Genomic DNA, 22069 nt, shown 5'->3' with positions numbered 1-22069 from the left:
CAACACAGACCCCGGTGATTATAGAGTGTTTAACACAGACCCTGGTGATTATAGAGTGTTTAACACAGACCCCGGTGATTATAGAGTGTTTTACACAGACCCCGGTGATTATAGAGTGTTTAACACAGACCCTGGTGATTATAGAGTGTTTAACAGAGACCCTGGTGATTATAGAGTGTTTAACACAGACCCCGGTGATTATAGAGTGTTTTACACAGACCCCGGTGATTATAGAGTGTTTAACACAGACCCCGGTGATTATAGAGTGTTTTACACAGACCCCGGTGATTATAGAGTGTTTTACACAGACCCTGGTGATTATAGAGTGTTTAACACAGACCCCGGTGATTATACAGCGTTTTACAGAGACCCCGGTGATTATAGAGTGATTTACACAGACCCTGGTGATTATAGAGTGTTTTACACAGACCCTGGTGATTATTGAGTGTTTTACACAGACCCCGGTGATTATAGAGTGTTTTACACAGACCCCGGTGATTATAGAGTGTTTTACACAGACCCCGGTGATTATGGAGCGTTTTACACAGACCCTGGTGATTATGGAGCGTTTTACACAGACCCTGGTGATTATAGAGTGTTTCACACAGACCCCGGTGATTATAGAGTGTTTTACACAGACCCTGGTGATTATAGAGTGTTTTACACAGACCCTGGTGATTATAGAGTGTTTTACACAGACCCTGGTGATTATAGAGTGTTTTACACAGACCCTGGTGATTTTTGAGTGTTTTACACAGACCCTGGTGATTTTTGAGTGTTTTACACAGACCCCGGTGATTATATAGCGTTTTACACAGACCTCGGTGATTATAGAGTGTTTTACACAGACCCAGGTGATTATAGAGTGTTTTACACAGACCCCGGTGATTATAGAGTGTTTTACACAGACCCCGGTGATTATCGAGTGTTTTACACAGACCCCGGTGATTCTAGAGTGTTTTACACAGACCCCGGTGATTCTAGAGTGTTTTACACAGACCCTGGTGATTATCGAGTGTTTTACACAGACCCCGGTGATTATAGACTGTTTTACACAGACCCTGGTGATTATAGAGTGTTTTACACAGATCCCGGTGATTATAGAGCGTTTTACACAGACCCCGGTGATTATTGAGTGTTTTACACAGACCCTGGTGATTATAGAGTGTTTTACACAGACCCCGGTGATTATAGAGTGTTTTACACTGACCCCGGTGATTCTAGAGTGTTTTACACAGACCCCGGTGATTATAGAGTGTTTTACACAGACCCCGGTGATTATAGAGCGTTTTACACAGACCCTGGTGATTATGGAGCGTTTTACACAGACCCTGGTGATTATAGAGCGTTTCACACAGACCCCCGTGATTATAGAGTGTTTTACACAGACCCTGGTGATTATAGAGTGTTTTACACAGACCCTGGTGATTATAGAGTGTTTTACACAGACCCTGGTGATTATAGAGTGTTTTACACAGACCCTGGTGATTATAGAGTGTTTCACACAGACCCTGGTGATTATAGAGTGTTTTACACAGACACTGGTGATTATAGAGGGTTTTACACAGACCCCGGTGATTATAGAGTGTTTTACACAGACCCCGGTGATTCTGGAGTGTTTTACACAGACCCCGGTGATTATAGAGTGTTTTACACAGACCCCGGTGATTATAGAGTGTTTTACACAGACCCCAGTGATTATAGAGCGTTTTACACAGACCCCGGTGATTATAGAGTGTTTTACACAGACCCCGGTGATTATAGAGTGTTTAACACAGACCCCGGTGATTATAGAGTGTTTTACACAGACCCCGGTGATTATAGAGTGTTTTACACAGACCCTGGTGATTATAGAGTGTTTTACACAGACCCTGGTGATTATAGAGTGTTTTACACAGACCCTGGTGATTATAGAGTGTTTCACACAGACCCTGGTGATTATAGAGTGTTTTACACAGTCCCCGGTGAATATAGAGTGTTTTACACAGACCCTGGTGATTATAGAGTGTTTTACACAGACCCCGGTGATTATAGAGTGTTTTACACAGACCCCGGTGATTATAGAGCGTTTTACACAGACCCTGGTGATTATAGAGTGTTTTACACAGACCCTGGTGATTATAGAGTGTTTAACACAGACCCCGGTGATTATAGAGTGATTTACACAGACCCCGGTGATTATAGAGTGTTTTACACAGACACCGGTGATTATGGAGTGTTTTACACAGACCCCGGTGATTATAGAGTGTTTTACACAGACCCTGGTGATTATAGAGCGTTTTACACAGACCCTGGTGATTATAGAGTGTTTTACACAGACCCCGGTGATTATAGAGTGTTTTACACAGACCCCGGTGATTATACAGTGTTTAACACAGACCCCGGTGATTATAGAGTGTTTTACACAGACCCCGGTGATTATAGAGTGTTTTACACAGACCCTGGTGATTATAGAGTGTTTTACACAGACCCTGGTGATTATAGAGTGTTGTACACAGACCCTGGTGATTATAGAGTGTTTTACACAGACCCTGGTGATTATAGAGTGTTTTACACAGACCCTGGTGATTATAGAGTGTTTTACACAGACCCTGGTGATTATAGAGTGTTTTACACAGACCCCGGTGATTATAGAGTGTTTTACACAGACCCCGGTGATTATAGAGTGTTTTACACAGACCCTGGTGATTATAGAGTGTTTTACACAGACCCTGGTGATTATAGAGTGTTTAACACAGACCCCGGTGATTATAGAGTGTTTTACACAGACCCCGGTGATTATAGAGTGTTTTACACAGACCCCGGTGATTATAGAGTGTTTTACACAGACCCCGGTGATTATAGAGCGTTTTACACAGACCCCGGTGATTATAGAGCGTTTTACACAGACCCTGGTGATTATAGAGCGTTTTACACAGACCCCGGTGATTATAGAGCGTTTTACACAGACCCCGGTGATTATAGAGCGTTTTACACAGACCCCGGTGATTATAGAGCGTTTTACACAGACCCTGGTGATTATAGAGCGTTTAACACAGACCCCGGTGATTATAGAGTGTTTTACACAGACCCCGGTGATTATAGAGTGTTTTACACAGACCCCGGTGATTATCGAGTGTTTTACACAGACCCCGGTGATTATAGAGCGTTTTACACAGACCCTGGTGATTATAGAGCGTTTTACACAGACCCTGGTGATTATAGAGTGTTTTACACAGACCCCGGTGATTATAGAGCGTTTTACACAGACCCCGGTGATTATAGAGTGTTTAACACAGACCCTGGTGATTATAGAGTGTTTTACACAGACCCTGGTGATTATAGAGTGTTTTACACAGACCCCGGTGATTATAGAGTGTTTTACACAGACCCTGGTGATTATAGAGTGTTTTACACAGACCCCGGTGATTATAGAGTGTTTTACACAGACCCCGGTGATTATAGAGTGTTTTACGCAGACCCCGGTGATTATCGAGTGTTTTACACAGACCCCGGTGATTATAGAGCGTTTTACACAGACCCTGGTGATTATAGAGCGTTTTACACAGACCCTGGTGATTATAGAGTGTTTTACACAGACCCCGGTGATTATAGAGCGTTTTACACAGACCCCGGTGATTATAGAGTGTTTAACACAGACCCTGGTGATTATAGAGTGTTTTACACAGACCCTGGTGATTATAGAGTGTTTTACACAGACCCCGGTGATTATAGAGTGTTTTACACAGACCCCGGTGATTATAGAGTGTTTTACACAGACCCTGGTGATTATAGAGTGTTTAACACAGACCCCGGTGATTATAGAGTGTTTTACACAGACCCTGGTGATTATAGAGTGTTTAACACAGACCCCGGTGATTATAGAGCGTTTTACACAGACCCTGGTGATTATAGAGCGTTTTACACAGACCCTGGTGATTATCGAGTGTTTAACACAGACCCCGGTGATTATAGAGTGTTTAACACAGACCCCGGTGATTATAGAGCGTTTTACACAGACCCTGGTGATTATAGAGCGTTTTACACAGACCCTGGTGATTATAGAGTGTTTTACACAGACCCCGGTGATTATAGAGCATTTTACACAGACCCCGGTGATTATAGAGTGTTTAACACAGACCCCGGTGATTATAGAGTGTTTTACACAGACCCCGGTGATTATAGAGCGTTTTACACAGACCCTGGTGATTATAGAGCGTTTTACACAGACCCTGGTGATTATAGAGTGTTTTTCACAGACCCCGGTGATTATAGAGTGTTTTACACAGACCCCGGTGATTATAGAGTGTTTTACACAGACCCTGGTGATTATAGAGTGTTTTGCACAGACCCCGGTGATTTTCGAGTGTTTAACACAGACCCCAGTGATTATAGAGTGTTTTACACAGACCCCGGTGATTATAGAGTGTATTCACCTGAGCTAAGGATCATGGGTAACTGGGCCTCCATTACTGCGACATGAGTAAGTTTGGGGAGTGACACAAATTCCCAATTTGAACATCGGAACAGGAGGAGGCCATTCAGCCCCTCCGGCCTGCTCCACCATTCAATTAGATCATGGCTGATCTGTATCTTAACTCCATGTACCCGAGAGGGTGGGAGGGAGGGAAGGGGTAGGAGGAGAGGGGGGATGGGGAGGGGGAGGAGGAGAGGGGGAGGAGGAGAGGGGGCAGAGGAGAGGAGAGTGGGAGGGGAAGTGGAGGTGGAGATGGGAGGCGAGGCGAGGGGAGGGGTGTAGGGGAGGGGAGAGGGGGAGGGAGAGAGAGGAGTGGGGTGCGGGGGCGAAACAGTGGGGTGCAGGTGGGAGTGCAGAGGGAGAGAGGAGGGGAGTGGAGCGGGGGAAAGGAGAGGGGAGGAGCAGGTGGGAGAGGAGGAGGGGAGAGGAGAGTAGGGGAGGAGGAGTGAGGGCGGAGGAGAGGGGAAGTGGAGGTGGAGAAGGTGGGGGAAGGGTAAAGGAGAGGGGGAGGGGTAAGGGAGAGAGGAGCTGGGGAGGGGGGAGATGGTGGGAGAGGAGAGGAGGAGAGGGAGAGGAGGAGAGGGAGAGAAGGAGAGGGAGAGAGGGAGGGGAGAGAGGGAGGGGAGAGGGGAGGGAGAGAGGAAAGGAGAAGGGGAGAGAAACAGTGGGTTGCAGGTGGGAGGGAGAGAGGAGGAGAGGGGAGAGAAACAGTGGGGTGCAGGTGGGAGGGGGAGAGGGAGAGAGGAGGAGAGGGGAGAGAAACAGTGGGGTGCAGGTGGGAGGGGAGGGGAGGGGAGAGGGGGAGAAGCAGGTAGGAGAGGGGAAGGGGAGGGGAGAGGAGCTTTACTCTGACCTGTGCCCAGCCAGAGTGAGTACATTACTCACACACGCGGGCGAGGCACAAGAGGGAATCTGGTGTCTGTGGAACAAAAGCCCGGCTTTGCTCAGGGAAAAAGTGGGCAGAAAATTGGAGAGACAGCAAACAAAATGAAGTTTGTTCGATTCTAAGGTCCTGTCTTTGCGATCCCAGGCTACCCTCTGTGGGCCACTGTTGGAATTGCCCCAGCTGGGTACAGTGAGTGACTTTGTGCTTCTTGCCATGATTTCAGCTATAACAGAAGCCATTGAAATCCCACAGTTCACTGGCCGCAGTTACCTCACCTACGACCATCGGAACTTCCTCAAGCGGTAAGTGTCCTCCTGTTCACATCCCAGAGACACTCGTCAGTGCTCGTGTTAGGTGTTGGCTCTGTGGTAGTGCTCTCATATCTTGAGTGTATGATAGTTGTGGGTTTAAGTCCCACTCTCAGAGAATCGAATTGAGGGGTTCAGGTGGTTTATATAAAGAATAATGGATACCTGGGAGTGTGGATTCAAGGTGTTTGAAATCTTAGAATCATACAGCACTGAAGGAGGCCATTTGGCCCATCAAGTCTGTGCTGGCTCTTTGTGAGAGCTATCCTGTAGCCCTGCAAGTATTTATCCAATTCCCTTTTGAAAGTTATTATTGAATCTGCTTCCACCGCCCTTTCAGGCAGAGCATTCCAGATCATCACAACTCGCTGCGTAAAAAAATTTCTCCTTGTCCACTTTCTGACTCTTTTTGCCAATCACCTTAAATCTGTGTCCTCTGGTTAACGACCCTCTGCCACTGTAAACAGTTTCTCCTTATTTACTCTATCAAAACCGTTCATGATTTTGAACACCTCTATCAAACCTCCCCTTAACCTTCTCTGCTCTAAGGAGAACAAACCCAGCTTCTCCAGTCTCTCCACATAACTGGAGTCCCTCATCCCTGGTACCATTCTAGTAAATCTCTTCTGCACCCTCTCTAAGGCCTTGACATCCTTCCTAAAGTGTGGTGCCCAGAATTGAACACAATACTCCAGCTGGGGCCTAACCAGTGTTTTATTAAGGTTTAGTATAACTTCCTTGCTTTTGTACTCTATGCCTCTATTAATAAAGCCCAGAATCCCATATGTTTTTTTTTAACAGCCTTCTCAACTTGTCCTGCCACCTTTAAAGATTTGTGTACCTACACCCCCAGGTCTCTCTGTTCCTGCACCCCCTTTAAAATTGTACCATTTTGTTTATATTGCTTCTCCTCATTCTTCCTTCCAAAATGTATCACTTCACACTTCTCTGCATTAAATTTCATCTGCCATGTGTCTGCCCATTTCACCAGTCTGTCTATGACCTCCTGAAGTCTGTTACCATCCTCCTCGCTGTTTACTACATTTCCGAGTTTTGTGTCATCTGCAAGCTTTGAAATTATATCCTCTATACCCAAGTCCAGGTCATTAATATATATCAAAAAGAGCAGTGGTCCTAATACCGACCCCTGGGGAACACCACTGTATACTTCCCTCCAGTCTGAAAAACAATCATTCACCACTACTCTCTGCTTTCTGTCCCTTTACCAATTTTGTATCCATGCTGCCACTGTCCCTTTAATCCCATGGGTTGAGATATTCCAAATTATCTCTTTCCCCCTCACCCATCTGATTGCTGTCGACGACTTTATTGTGAATGACAGATGACTGTGGTCATCCAGAGGGTTAGAGTGGGGTACAGGATGTTTCCAGGGGCCTACTAAGGTCTTCGAACCTTTCTCATCGTTCCCTCCATCTTTGACCCTGGTGAACGTGGCATGGTTTGAGTGAGAGGCTCCCTGTCGTGTTTGAACCTTGGTCTGTATTTTTGATTTGATCTCTCCAGAGTCTCGGGATCCAGATCCAACATCTTCATGAGGTTCAAGACCACTGCTGACGATGGGTTGTTGCTATGGAGAGGAGACAGTCCCATGAGGCTCAACAGTGACTTTATCTCACTCGGTCTCCAGGATGGGGCCTTAGTGTTCAGGTTAGTGTCTGGACCTCGGTCTGTGTTTAGTGATTAGAACGCGGTCTGCGTTTAGTGACTGGACCTCAGTTTGCGTTTAGTGACTAGACCTCGGTCTGTGTTTAGTGACTAGACCTCGGTCTGCGTTTAGTGCCTGGACCTTGGTTTGTGTTTGATGACTGGACCTTGGTTTGTGTTTGATGACTGGGCCTTGGTCTGCGTTTGGTGACTGGGCCTTGGTCTGTGTTTGATAACTGGGCTTTGCTCTGTGTTTGATGACTGGACCTGGGTCTGTGTTTGATGACTGGAACTTGGTCTGCGTATGGTGACTGGGCCTTAGTCTGTGTTTGATGACTGGGCTTTGGTCTGTGTTTGATGACTGGGCTTTGGTCTGTGTTTGATGACTGGACCTTGGTCTGTGTTTGGTGACTGGGCTTTGGTCTGTGTTTGATGACTGGGCTTTGGTCTGTGTTTGATGACTGGGCTTTGGTCTGTGTTTGATGGCTGGGCTTTGGTCCGTGTTTGGTGACTGGGCCTCGGTGTTCAGGTCTGAAGGAGTCCTGAGTCGCTGCACCTGTGTTAACACAACTCTCTCTATCATTCTAGTTATAACCTTGGCAGCGGCACAGTTGCCATCCTGGTGAACGGATCATTTCATGATAACCGGTGGCATCGTGTAAAGGCGGTTCGGTGAGTGCCCTCATTCAGTGTGTGGATTTGTTTGTGTCTTTAGCTGTGTACGTATGTATACATGTATGTGTGCATGTTTGAATGTGCATGCTTACCCATGTACACTGACGACACCCAGCTCGACCCCTCCACTGTCTCTCATTTGTCACACTGCTTTCCCGACATCCAGCACTGGATGAGCAGACATTTCCTCCAATGGAATATTGGGAAGACCCATTGTCTTTGGTCCCCGCCACAAACTACATTCCCCGGTCACCGACTCCATCCCTCTCCATGGTCACTGTCTGAGGCTGAACCAGACCGTTCGCAACCTTGGCGTCCTATTTGACCCTGAGATGAGCTTCAGACCCCACAATCTGCTCCATCACCAAGACCGCCTACTTCCACCTCCGTAACATCGCCCGTCTCCGCCCTGCCTTAGTCCATCTGCTGCTGAAACCCTCATCCATGCCCTTTTTACCTCCAGACTGGACTATTCCAATACTCTCCTGGCCGGCCTCCCATCTTCCACCCTCCATAAACTTGAGCTCATCCAAAACTCTGCTGCCCGTATCCTAACTCACACCGAGTCCTGTTCACCCATCACCCCCTGTGCTCACTGACCTACATTGGCTCCCGGTCCGGGAACGCCTCGATTTTAAAATTCTCATCCTTGTTTGCAAAACCCTCCATGGTCCTCGCCCCCTCCCTATCTCTGTAACCTCCTCCAGCCCTAGAGCTCCCCCCCTCCCACCCCCCACTCCCTCGAACTCTCTGTTCCTCTGACCCTGACCTCTTATGGTTCCTCCGCTTTGTCCCAACTATTGACGGACATGCCATTTGCCACACTCTGGAATTCCCTCCCTAAACCTCTCCACCTCACTCTTCTCCATTCAGACCGACCTTAAATCATACCCCTTTGACCGAGCTTTTGGTCACCTCCTAATATCTAGCTCTTTTTCTATGTTAAATGTACTCTGTTAATCCAATTTGTTGTATGTTTGTGTGTGCATGTGTGTATATGTGTCCAAATATATCCATGTACATATCTATATATGTGTGTGCATATATTGAAATGGATGTACATGTGTCTGTATATATGTACATGATTGTCTATGTACATATGTCTGTAATTATGTGTACATGTGTATATACGGATGTGTATATATGTACATGATTGTTTATGTACATAGTGTATATGTCTGCATTCACGTGTATGCTCCATATGGATGTGTATACATGTACATGATTGTTTATGTATGTATATATTTCTATATGCCTGTGTTTATGTGGACATGTGTATGTATGGACGGGTACTTCTGGGAATTCCTTGGTCCCATCGGCCGTCAAAACACGAAAATGAGGTCTCTGCCGAAGTTACCGCAACTGATCGGGAGAATCCCCGAGGAAATTTCTGGACTGTCTGTTTCTATATGTGTATATCTGTATATTCACGTATGTATATACATCCCTAGGTGCAAGTAGTCGTAGATACGCATATGTTACATGTGAATGTGTGTAAATATATAATGTGTGTGTGTGTGTGTTTCTATATGAATGTGTAAAAACCCAACTTGTTCACTAATGTCCTTTAGGGAAGGAAACCGGCCGGGACCGTACCCAGTCTGGCCTATACGTGACTCCAGACCCCACACCAACGTGATTGACTCTTAACTGCACTCTGACATGGTGTAGCAAGTCACACTCAGTTGAAGAAGGCGGCTCACCACCACCTTCTCAAGGGCAATTAGGGATGGGCAATAAATGCCGGCCTCGCCAGCGACGCCCACATCCCATGAATTATTTTTAAAAATGTATATGTGTGTATATATGTTTATATGTTGTGTCTATATTTCTATATGTTTTTATATGTGTGTATGTTTCTATATATGCACATGCATTTCTCTACGCATGCATGTGTTCCAATGTGTGTGTATATTCCTATATGTGTATATAGGTTCCTATATGTGTGAATGCTTCTGTGTGTACATGTAAGTTTCTATTTCTATGTATGTGTTTCTATATGTGCATATATGTTTCTATATGTGTATCTGTCTCTATACATATGTATATGTTTCTACACGTGTACATGCCTCTATATATATTTCTATGTATGTGCATGTTTCTATGTAGGTGTGTATACATCTATATGCATGTACACATTCTATATGTACATGTTTCTATATATGTGTATGTGTTTCTACGTGTATGCATATATTTCTATATGTAGGTATATGTTTCTGTGTGTATGTGTATATTTCTATATGCACGCATGTGGTTCTATGTGTATGTGTGCATTTCTATATGCATGTATATGTTTCTATATGTGTAAACATTTATAGGTGTATGTATATATTTCTATGTTTATGTATACATTTCTATGCGTGGGTCTATGTTTCCACATGTATGTTTATGGTTCTATGTGTATGTATATGTTTATATATGTATGCACATGTTTCTGTGTGTATGTATATAATCCTATACGTGTGTATGTGTTTGTTTCTATATGTACAGGTGTGTAGATCCCCTGAATGTTCAGTTTCCTATATCAATAGTTCAGATATTCAGGACTGGCTGTCAACCTGCTTTGTACCCAACACACTGGGACCCCTCACAATCTCTTTGTTCCAGGGACGGACAGTCCGGAAAACTAACAGTTGACGATTACGGAGCGAAAACCGGGAAATCCCCTGGAATGATGCGGCAACTCAACATCAACGGGCCTCTCTACGTCGGTAAGGGGAAGTCAGCGGGTGATACTGGAGGTTCACAGGCCTTTGTGGAGCTGTGATGGGGTCCTCCCGCGGAGCCCTGACCCCTCCCGCGGAGCCCTGACCCCTCCCGCGGAGCCCTGACCCCTCCCGCGGAGCCCTGACCCCTCCCGCGGAGCCCTGACCCCTCCCGCGGAGCCCTGACCCCTCCCGCGGAGCCCTGACCCCTCCCGCGGAGCCCTGACCCCTCCCGCGGAGCCCAGACCCTCCCAGGGAACCCTGACCCTCCCTCGGAGCCCTGACCCCTCCCGCGGAGCCCTGACCCCTCCCGCGGAGCCCTGACCCCTCCCGCGGAGCCCAGACCCTCCCAGGGAACCCTGACCCTCCCTCAGAGCCCTGACCCTCCCGCGGAGCCCTGACCCCTCCCGCGGAGCCCTGACCCCTCCCGCGGAGCCCTGACCCCTCCCGCGGAGCCCTGACCCCTCCCGCGGAGCCCTGACCCCTCCCGCGGAGCCCTGACCCTCCCAGGGAACCCTGACCCTCCCTCGGAGCCCTGACCCCTCCCAGGGAACCCTGACCCTCCCTCGGAGCCCTGACCCTCCCGCGGAGCCCTGACCCTCCCAGGGAACCCTGACCCCTCCCGCGGAGCCCTGACCCTCCCGCGGAGCCCTGACCCCTCCCGCGGAGCCCTGACCCTCCCTCGGAGCCCTGACCCTCCCGCGGAGCCCTGACCCTCCCGCGGAGGAGACTGATGGTCAGTGAGAGCTGGCAGTGCCCCACCTGGTCCGTGACCTGAATCTTGTGTCTCTGGGGGCAGAAACTGGGTCCTTGCGGTCTGACGATATAAAACAATTCGACATTTTCTTTCAGCCCCTTTCTATAGGTGGTGCCGAGAGACTGCCAGCCTCTTTCGGGGAGGGTTCCACTGCAGCTCTCCCAGAAAACTAGGCCTCGATTTCCCCGGGTGGGGGAGGTGGAGAAAATAGGGTTGCCAACTCTGGCTGGCTGTATTCCTGGAGGTTTCTTCACATGACCCCCCTCCCTCCCTCCCTCCAACTTTACGGCCCCCACGCCGCCCCCGCCATCGGCCGCCCAACACATCCATCCTCGCGATGCCCCGCCTTCCCCGACCAATCGCAAAACCAACAGACTCTGTGTTACCCCATTGGATGATTCTTGACTTGTCAGTCAAACAGCCTTTTCTGTCCCATCTCCAGCATTTTTATAACTAATAAATAAATGAGTTGAAGGAAAAATTACCTTGTTTTAACGGCCCCTGTGATTTTTCACCTGGGTTCTGCTCGCCGCAGTGTCCAGGAGATTAATCTTCAATTCCTGGAGACTCCAGGACAATCCTGGAGGGTTGGCAACCCTTAGTGGGCGGGCGCCCCCTTGTGGCCGGAGCTCCTGCCGCCATTTTTTAGATTCACTAACTTCCGCCCCCTGCCCCGACCCCTGACCCCGCGGGGTCGGCTCCAGAGGTCACCAGCGGTCAGACCCTGGCATTTACTCCGGGATCAAAGGTGAGTTTATGTAGGATTATGGCCTCGTTGTTTCCAGCTAAGTAGGGATGAACTGGGCTCTGCACCTCAGGAATTGGAGGGGCAGCAGCTCAGATTCACCAGAATGATACCAGTGCTTAGGGGGTTAAATTATGAGGACAGGTTGCATAGACTAGGCCTGTATTCCCTTGAGTTTAGAAGATTAAGGGGTGATTTAATCGAGGTGTTTAAGATGATTAAAGGATTTGATAGGGTAGATCGAGGGAGACTACTTCCTCTGGCGGGGGGGGCGTCCAGAACAAGGGGGCACAACCTTAAAATTAGAGCCAGGCCGTTCAGGGGTGATGTCAGGAAGCACTTCTTCACACACAGGGGAGTGGAAATCTGGAACTCTCTCCCCCAAAAAGGCTGTGGACGCTGGGGGTCAGTTGGAGCTTTCAAGACTGGGATCGATAGATTTTTGTTGGGTGAGGGTATCGAGGGAAATGGAGCAAAGGCCGGGTAAATGGAGTTGATACAGATCAGCCATGATTCTTCCACACTGAGTCTAGCTTCCCCCACAAAGGAAATAGCTCCTTCCAGACAGGAAATAGCTCCTTCCAAATGGGAAATAACTCCTTCCAGACAGGAAATAGCTCCTTCCAGACAGGAAATAGCTCCTTCCAAATGGGAAATAGCTCCTTCCAGACAGGAAATAGCTCCTTCCAGACAGGAAATAGCTCCTTCCAAGCAGGAAATATCTCCTTCCAGACAGGAAATAGCTCCTTCCAGACAGGAAATAGCTCCTTCCAGACAGGAAATAGCTCCTTCCAAATGGGAAATAGCTCCTTCCAAGCAGGAAATATCTCCTTCCAGACAGGAAATAACTCCTTCCAAATGGGAAGTAACTCCCCTCAGACAGGATGTAGCTTCCTATACCGGGGTTAGAGCCCCCTTCATACGTGAGTGCAGCGTGCCCGACACTGGTGCAGCTCCCTCTGAAGAAAAGCGTCGTCTTAACTTTATGTTTCTTCTCCCCCTGTCAGGTGGGTTGAAGGAGATAGCGCTGCACACCAACCGGCAGTACATGAGGGGCTTTGTAGGCTGCATCTCCCACTTCACGCTCTCCACCGATTACCACATCTCACTGGTGGAGGACGCCGCTGACGGGAAGAACATCAACACTTGTGGGACCAAATAACCTGCTCCAGGAGGAGGAGGAGGAGGAGGAGGAGGTGAAGAAAGAAAATGCTTCCTCCCCCCCCTCCTCCTCTCCAAAAATAACACTTGGACCAGAAATGTCTGAGCAACAAAAGACATTTGGGAACTGGCAGCTTGCAAGAAACCTCCTTTCGATAGAGTTTCCATGGAGTCCGAATCGTGTAGATCAGTCACTTCAGGCGGACATTTTCTTTTTTGGTTGCATCCCTGGTTTGACTGTATCCTGTCCTTTTCCTATTAAATGGCAGCTCTTGAAAGATAATGGGATCATAAGGAGGCCTCCCTCTCCAATGTAAACCCACCTAAAGTTGTTAATGGCCCGGGATTTGCTGGAACGGCATGCCCCGTTAGTTAGATTTGATCTTTCACCCTTCAACTCAAAACCCTGTCTGGAAGTGCGAGCCGATAACGGGCACGGAGAGGGCAGTGGGGCATCTGGGACCTTGGTGAACGACGGGACCAACTCCTTCACCAAGGAGATTTAAGGACAGAGAAAGAAACAGAGGAACGATGGAGGATGAATTAGGGTTGAGTGAGAGTCAGATCAGGAACAGAAAGAGAAATAAAGAGAGGGAAAGAAAGACTGGATTAAGAGAGAGAGAGAGAAAAGAGACAGAAACGAAAAGTAAGAAAAAAAAATGGAAGAAATTTAAAATTTGACATTTTTAAAATCTGCTAAAACAATTCACAACCTGAAGGAATGAGACATCACACTTACAATTATTCGCTTTCTGGGCCAAAGAGTCGCTAACAATTATCCCATTGTTGAAAGGGTACTTACACTATTAATTATTAGATGTGGAGAGTTTAATGGACAATTAATGCACAAATCCAGCAAGTTCTTAAAAATAACGGGGAGGGTGAGGGTGAGATGCCGTTTGTGTGAGGCGAACTGTGGAGTGTCGTAAATCGACCAGCAAGCTTTGGAGATTCACAACTCACACCGTATCTCTTCATCCCCTGAACTCGCTGGCCGATTTGCGCATTAATAACGGTGTGCGTCGTTAACTCGCCGTTATTTCTCCAGGAAGATTTGGGTCATAAATATAAAATAGTCGCGAATAAATCGAATAGGGAATTCAGGAGAAACTTCTTTACCCAAAGGTGAGAGAGGGAAACCAGGGAATTATAGACCAGATGGTCTAATATCTGTTGTCGGGAAATTACTAGAGTCTGTAATCAGGGGTAGAATATGACTGAACACCTTGAAAATTCCACAAGCTTGAAAATTTTCAGCTGATCAGAGAGAGCCAGCATGGATTTGTAAAGAGTAGGTCATGTCTGACGAACCTGATTGAATTTTTTGAAGAGGTGACTAAAGTAGTGGACAGGAGAATGTCAATGGATGTTGTTCATATGGACTTCCAGAAGGCATTCGATAAAGTCCCTCATAAGAACCAATGGCGACATGAGGAAAATCTTTCTTACACAGTGAGTGGTTAGGATCTGGAATGCACTGCCTGAGGGGGTGGTGGAGGCAGATTCAAACATAGCCTTCAAAAGGGAATTGGATAAGTACTTGAAGGGAAAAAATTTTCAGGGCTACAGGGAAAGGGCAGGGAAATGGGACTAACTGGATTGCTCTTGCAGCGAGCCAGCATGGACTTGACAGGCCGAATGGCCGCCTTCCATGCTGTAACCATTCTATGATTCTATGATAAGAGTCTGTTAGCTAAAGTTGAAGCTTGTGGAATTGTGGACAAACTATTGACCTGGTTGGGAAATTGGCTGAGCGGCAGGAGACAGAGAGTAGGGATAATGGGCAGGTACTCAAATTGGCAGGATGTGACTAGTGGAGTCCCACAGGGATCTGTGCTGGGGCCTCAACTATTCACTGTATTTATTAATGACTAAGATGACGGGATAGAGAGCCACATATCCAAGTTTGCTGATGACACAAAGATAGGCAGCATTGTAAGCAGTGTAGATGGAAACATTAAGTTACAGAGAGATATTAATAGATTAAGTGAATGGGCAAAACTGTAGGCAAGTGTGAGGTCATCCACTTTGGACCTAAAAAGGATAGATCAGAGTACTTTCTAAATGGTGAAAAGCTCAAAACAGTGGAGGTCCAAAGAGACTTAGGGATCCATGTACATAGATCATTAAAATGTCATGGACAGGAACAGAAAATAATAAAAAAGGTTAATTGAATGCTGGCCTTTATATCTAGAGGACTAGAATACAAGGGGGCAGAAGTTATGCTACAGCTATACAAAACCCTGGTTAGACCGCACCTGGAGTACTGTGAGCAGTTCTGGGCATCGCACCTTAGGAAGGATATATTGGCCTTGGAGGGAGTGCAGCGTAGGTTTACTAGAATGATACCCGGACTTCAAGGGTTAAATTACGAGGAGAGATTACACAAATTGGGGTTGTATTCTCTGGAATTTAGAAGGTTAAGGGGTGATCTGATCGAAGTTTTCAAGATATTAAGGGGAACTGATAGGGTGGATAGAGAGAAACTATTTCCGCTGGTTGGGGATTCTAGAACTAGGGGACATAGCCTAAAAATTAGAGCCAAGACTTTCAGGAGTGAAGTTAGGAAACATTTCTACACACAAAGGGTGGGAGAAGTTTGGAACTCTCCTCCGCAAACGGCAGTTGATACTAGCTCAATTGTTAATTTTAAATCTGAGATTGATAGATTTTTGTTAACCAAAAGTATTAAGGGATATCGGACTAAGGTGGGTATATGGAGTTAGATTCTAAGAAGGTTTGACAGGGTAGATGCTGAGAGGTTGTTTCCCCTGGCTGGAGAGTCTAGAACTAGAGGGCGTAGTCTCAGGATAAGGGGTCGGACATTTAGGACTGAGATGAGGAGGAATTTCTTCACTCAGAGGGTTGTGAATATTTGGAATTCTCTTCCCCAGAGGGCTGTGGATGCTGAGTCATTGAGTATATTCAAGACTGAGATCGATAGATTTTTGGACTCTAGGGGAATCAAGGGATATGGGGATCGGGCGGGAAAGTGGAGTTGAGGTCGAAGATCAGCCATGATCTGATTGAATGGCGGAGCAGGCTCGAGGGGCTGTATGGCCTACTGCTGCTCCTATTTCTTATGTTCTTATGTTAACAGGCTTGAGGGGCCGTATGGCCTACTCCTGTTCATATCTTCCTATGTCCTATGGTTAGAATGTGGAACTCGTTACCACAAGGAGTAGTTGAGGTGAATAGTATAGATACGTTTAAGGAGAAGCTAGATAAACACATGAGGGAGAAAGGAATAGAAGGATATGCTGATAGGGTGAGATGAAGTAGGGAGCGGGGAGGCTCGTGTGGAGCATAAACACCGGCATGGACCAGTTGGGCCGAATGGCCTGTTTTTGTGCTGTAGTTTTGATGTAACTCGATGTAAGTTACGGCCGGTGGCTTTGAGTGTTTACCTGTGGTTCCCTCTCCAGGTGTGTGGTAAGTGATATAGGATGATGTCAGACTCATTGTCGATTCGAAGATGACAGCCTGTTTTCTTCTGAACAATTGATTCCTCCCCTCCCCCCCCACTTCTCTCCCCCACCCCCCATTTTTTAATCATGCAATATGCTCAACACTCGGCATGGACTTCTGGGTAGGATAGCCATTGGCCATTAGGAGCTATAAACCTTGGAGCCATTTATGAAACAGTTGGTGCCTGTGTTGGGGAAGGAGATGGTTGCAGGATGTCTCAGATGGGTGAGCTCCAATGGGCCGGGCAGCCTCCCTCATCTCCTTGAATTGCTCCGTTAAAAAGAAAGAAAGATCTTGCATTTGCACAATGCCTTTCATCGACCTCAGGACGTCCCAAAGGGCTTTACAGCCAATGAAGTACTTTTGAAGTGTGGTCACTGTTGTAATGTAGGAAATGCGGCAGCAAGATCCCACAAACAGTAATGTGATAATGACCAGATCACCTGGTTTTGGTGATGTTGGTTGAGGGATAAATATTGGCCCAGGACACCTGGGAGAATTCCCCTGATCTTCTTCAAAATAGTGGCCGTGGGATCTTTTACATCCACCTGAGAGGGCAGACGGGGCCTCGGTTTAACGTCTCATCTGAAAGACGGCACCTCCAACAGAGCAGCACTCCCTCAGTCCCCTCAGGGAGGGGAAGGAGACAACGAGACTGACAGTTTCTTTGGCCCTAGCCCGTTGGAAGAATAGGAATCGGGTGAAAGAAGCTGCATGGGCTGCTTGCGGGCGCAAGTTAAGCCCAACAAGGGGTACCCGGCTTGGGACATGGGCTGGACCGCTGATTAAATGGTCAGAGACCTGCTGAGGACATTGAACGAGACATGTTTTGGGCGAGGACTGGCATTATCCCCTTTCACCAATGCCCCGATGAGTCGGCACCACTGGCAGGACCCAAGATGAATGTCTGGTAGAACATAGGAACAGGAGTAGGCCATTCAGCCCCTCGAGTCTGTTCCGCCATTCAATTAGATCATGGCTGATCTGTATCATAACTCCCATCAACCCGCCTAGGTTCCATATCCTTTAACACCCAACAAAAATCTATCAAACTCAGTGTTGAAATTTTCAATTGACCCCCAGCCCCCTTTTTGGGGGAGAGAGTTCCAGATTTCCACTCCCCTTTGTGTGAAGAAGTGCTTCCTGACATCACCCTTGAATGGCCTGGCTCTAATTTTAAGGTTATGCTCCCCTTGTCCTGGACTCCCCGCACCAGAGGAAATAGTTTCTCTCTCGATCTACCCTATCGAATCCTTTTATTATCTTAAACACCTCGATTTAATCACCCCTTAATCTTCTATACTCAAGGGAATACAGGCCTAGTCTAAGCAACCTGTCTACGTACATGTGCCCACTTACTGCATCGAAATTAGGCAGCATTCCTCCATCGCATGAGATTCTGAATTGCTGAAAGGATCAGAGATGCAAGATCGTGGCAGCCCGACCCTGGGATCAAAGTCCTCCAGACTTTCAGCCCCCTGGTCGTCACCCCCTGTGCTCGCTGACCTACATTGGCTCCCGGTCCGGGAACGCCTCGATTTCAAAATTCTCATCCTTGTTTTCAAATCCCTCCATGGCCCTCGCCCCCCTCCCTATCTCTGTAACCTCCTCCAGCCCTACAACCCTCCGAGATCTCTGCGCTCCTCCAACTCTGGCCTTTTGTCCTCCCCCCACTTCCTTCGCCCCACCATTGGCGGCCGTGCCTTCAGCTGCCTCAGCCCTAAGCTCTGGAATTCCCTCCCTAAACCTCTCCGCCTCTCTCTCCTCCTTTAAGACGCTCCTTAAAACCTACCTCTTTGTCCAAGCTTTCGGTCACCTGTCCTAATATCTCCTTATGTGGCTCGGTGTCAAATTTAGTTTGATAATCGCTCCTGTGAAGCGCCTTGGGACGTTTTGCGACGTTAAAGGCTCTATATAAATGCAAGCTGTTGTTGTTGTCGCTGGCACCAGAAAAAGCCGTTGGATTGTGTTAAAATCCCAACCAGCTTTCACCCCTGATCTTCAGGGAAGGGAACCTGCCGTCCTTACCCGGTCTGGGCCTACACGTGACTCCTGCCCCACACCAACGTGGTTGAATCTTAATGCCGCTCAGTTATAAAAACAACTGCTCCAGTTCAAGAAGAGAGTCCCACCACCACATTACCAGGGCAACTGGGGATGGGCAAGAAATGTCGGCCTTGCCAGCGATGCCCACATCCCGAGAACGGATTAAAAACGCTCAGACTTCACGGATCATCGATATTTATTGTACAGCACCTCACGTGTCGTACATTGTATCCAGAATGTCAGCTTATCTTGGATGATTAAGCAGCTTATACACGTCAACGGTAAACTGAAGGCTGGAAAATTGAATCTGAAATGAGCAAATCCTTCAAACAGGTTGGCGTGATGGGGGGGGGAGGGGAGTTGGGGGTTTTTTTTTGGGGCCTCAAACAGAGGCGGCGCATCTTGGCACTAGGCCCGAGGCCTGCTTTTAGTTACGTGATGATACTGAACCTCCCAAAAGACGCTGCTGCTCTGCCAACTCACCTGAGGTGTCCCGGGGAAGGGCAAGAGTCAGAGAATGAGCGACTGAGAGAGTAAGAGAGGGAAAGGGGGGGCTGAGGGGGGGGTGAGGGGGGGGGGGGACTCGGGCAAGAGCTGTAAGAGATTCTGGGGCCGGATTTCCTTTTCAGCTCGGTTAACCTGGGCGGGTTAATGAGATTATTGACCGGAGAATCTGTTTTGATGATGTTGGTTGAGGGGTAAAATGTTGACCCAGGGCCTTGGTGGGGAGAGGTGAGCCTACCCTCCCCCCCCCCACCCCGGGGGTCTTTAATTACCCGCCGGGCGGGGAGGTTTAACTTCCCCCCTCCCCCCCCGAGGGCGCTACCTGATGGTGTCACCTGTGCCTCAGTGGGTAGCACTCTCGCCACTGAGTCAGAAGGTTGTGGGTTCAAGTCCCACTCCAGAGACTCGAGCACAAAAATTTAGGCTGACTCTCCCAGTGCAGTACTGAGGGACTGCTGCACTGTCTGAGGTGCCATGAGGCACTAAACCGAGGCCCCGTCTGCCCTCTCAGGTGGACCTAGAAGATCCCACGGCCACCATTTCAAAGAAGAGCAGGGGAGTTCTCTCCGGTTTCCTGGGGCCACTATTTATCCCTCAACCAACATCGATAAAAAACAGATGACTTGGTCATTGTCACATAGCTGTTTGTGGGATCTTGCTGTGCACAAATTGGCTGCTGCGTTTCCTACATTACAACAGTGATTACACTTCAAAAGTACTTCATTGGCTGTAAATCATAGAATGATACAGCACAGAAGGAGGCCATTCGGCCCGTCATGTCTGTGCTGCTAGACAATTGATCCCACTCCCCCTGCTCTTTCCTCAAAGCCTTGCAAATTTTCCCCCTTCAAGTATTTATCCAATTCCCTTTGAAAGTTATGATTGAATCTGCTTCCACCATCCTTTCAGGCAGTGCATTCCTGACCATAACATCTTGCTGCTTAAAAATGCTTTTCCTCATGTTACCAACCCTCCTGCCACTGGAAACAGTTTCTCCTTATTTACTCTATCAAAACCCTTCATGATTTTGAACACCTCTATCAAATCTCCCCTTAACCTTCTCTGTTCTAATCCCAGCTTCTCCAGTCTCTCCACATAACTGAAGTCCCTCATCCCTGGAGGGAGAGAGAAAACAGGGAACTACAGGCCAATTAGCCTGACATCAGTCGTCGGGAAAATGCTGGACTCTATTATTAAGGAAGTGGTAACAGGGCACTTAGAAAATCATAATATGATCAGGCACAATATTAGATGGAGTATAATGTGGTGAAATGTGAGGTTATTCACTTTGGTAGGAAGAATAGAGAAACAAAATATTTTTTAAATGGTGAGAAACTATTAAATGTGGATGTTCATGATTTTATGAAAGGGAAATTGTATTTGACAAATTTATTAGAGTTTTTTGAGGATGTAACTAGCAGCGTAGATAAAGGGGAACCAGTGGATGTGGTAAATTTGGATTTTCAAAAGGCATTCGATAAGGTGCCACATAAAAGGTTGTTACACAAGATGTTCATGGGGTTGAGGGTAATATATTAGCATGGGTGGAGGATTGGTTAATGGACAGAAAACAGAGAGTAGAGATAAACAGGTCATTTTCAGGTTGGCAGGCTGTAACTAGTGGGATGCCACAAGGATCAGTGCTTGGGCCTCAGCTATTTACAATCTATATTAATGACTTAGATGAAGGGACCGAATGTAATGTATCCAAGTTTGCTAACGATGTAAAGCTAGGTGGGAAAGTAAGGTGTGAGGAGGACACAGAGTCTGCAAAGGGATATAGACAGGTTAAGTGAGTGGGCAAGAAGGTGGCAGATGGAGTATAATGTGGGGAAATGTGAGATTATTCACCTAGGTAGGAAGAATCGAAAAAAAGAATATTTAAAAAAAATGTTTTTGTTAAATGTTTAAATGTTAATTTTTCGAACTATTAAATGTTGGTGTTCAGAGAGATTTGGGTTTCCTCGTACAAGAAACACAAAAAGTTATCATGCAGGTACAGCAAGAAATTAGGAAGGCAAATGGCATGTTGGCCTTTATTGCAAAGGGGTTGAAGGACAAGAATAAGGAAGTCTTGCTGCAATTGTACAGGGCTTTAGTGAGACCACATCTGGAGTACCGCATACAGCTTTGGTCTCCTTATCTAAGGAAGCCATGATGTGGAGATGCCGGTGATGGACTGGGGTTGACAAATGTAAGGAATCTTACAACACCAGGTTATAGTCCAACTGTTTTATTTGAAAATCACAAGCTTTCGGAGGCTTTCTCCTTCGTCAACTTCCAGAATGGGCGTGTAATTGGCAAATGAATTTCAATATAGATAAAGTGTGAGGTGGCGCATTTTGATAGGAGGAATAAAGAGGCCTCATACTGCTTGGATAATCAGAGTCTAAATGGGCTAGAGGAGCAGAGGGATCTGGGGGTACAGATACACAAATCACTAAAAGTAGTGACGCAGGTTAATAAGGCCACAAAAAAGCAAGCAAAGCACTGGGGTTCATTTCTAGAGGGATAGAATTGAAAAGCAGAGAAGTTATGCTAGACTTGTTTAGACCAATCTCGGAGTACTGTGCACAGATCTAGTCTCCGTATTATAAAAAGGATATAGAGGCACTGGAGAAAGTGCAAGAAAGATTTACTAGGATGATACCAGAACTGAGAGGTTAAACCTATCAGGAAAGACTGAACAGGCT

General features: G+C 47.1%; 1 protein-coding gene across 1 annotated transcript in view; it reads left to right on the top strand.

Annotated features, from left to right (window-relative positions):
• LOC137320391 (pikachurin) overlaps positions 1-13641 on the top strand; it is a 60305-nt gene extending 46664 nt beyond the window's left edge. The window contains exons 13-17 of the mRNA XM_067982092.1: positions 5566-5644; positions 7175-7318; positions 7904-7987; positions 10598-10701; positions 13205-13641. Of these exons, the coding sequence (XP_067838193.1) occupies positions 5566-5644; positions 7175-7318; positions 7904-7987; positions 10598-10701; positions 13205-13359 (566 nt within the window). The 3' untranslated portion in view covers positions 13360-13641. The remainder of the gene's footprint in view (positions 1-5565; positions 5645-7174; positions 7319-7903; positions 7988-10597; positions 10702-13204) is intronic.
• The last annotated feature ends 8428 nt before the right edge of the window (positions 13642-22069 follow it).

This window comes from Heptranchias perlo, chromosome 4, assembly GCF_035084215.1.
Source record: "Heptranchias perlo isolate sHepPer1 chromosome 4, sHepPer1.hap1, whole genome shotgun sequence".
NCBI lineage: Eukaryota > Metazoa > Chordata > Chondrichthyes > Hexanchiformes > Hexanchidae > Heptranchias > Heptranchias perlo.
Note: the sequence above shows the minus strand (reverse complement) of the source record. Positions and strands in the feature narration are given on the sequence as shown.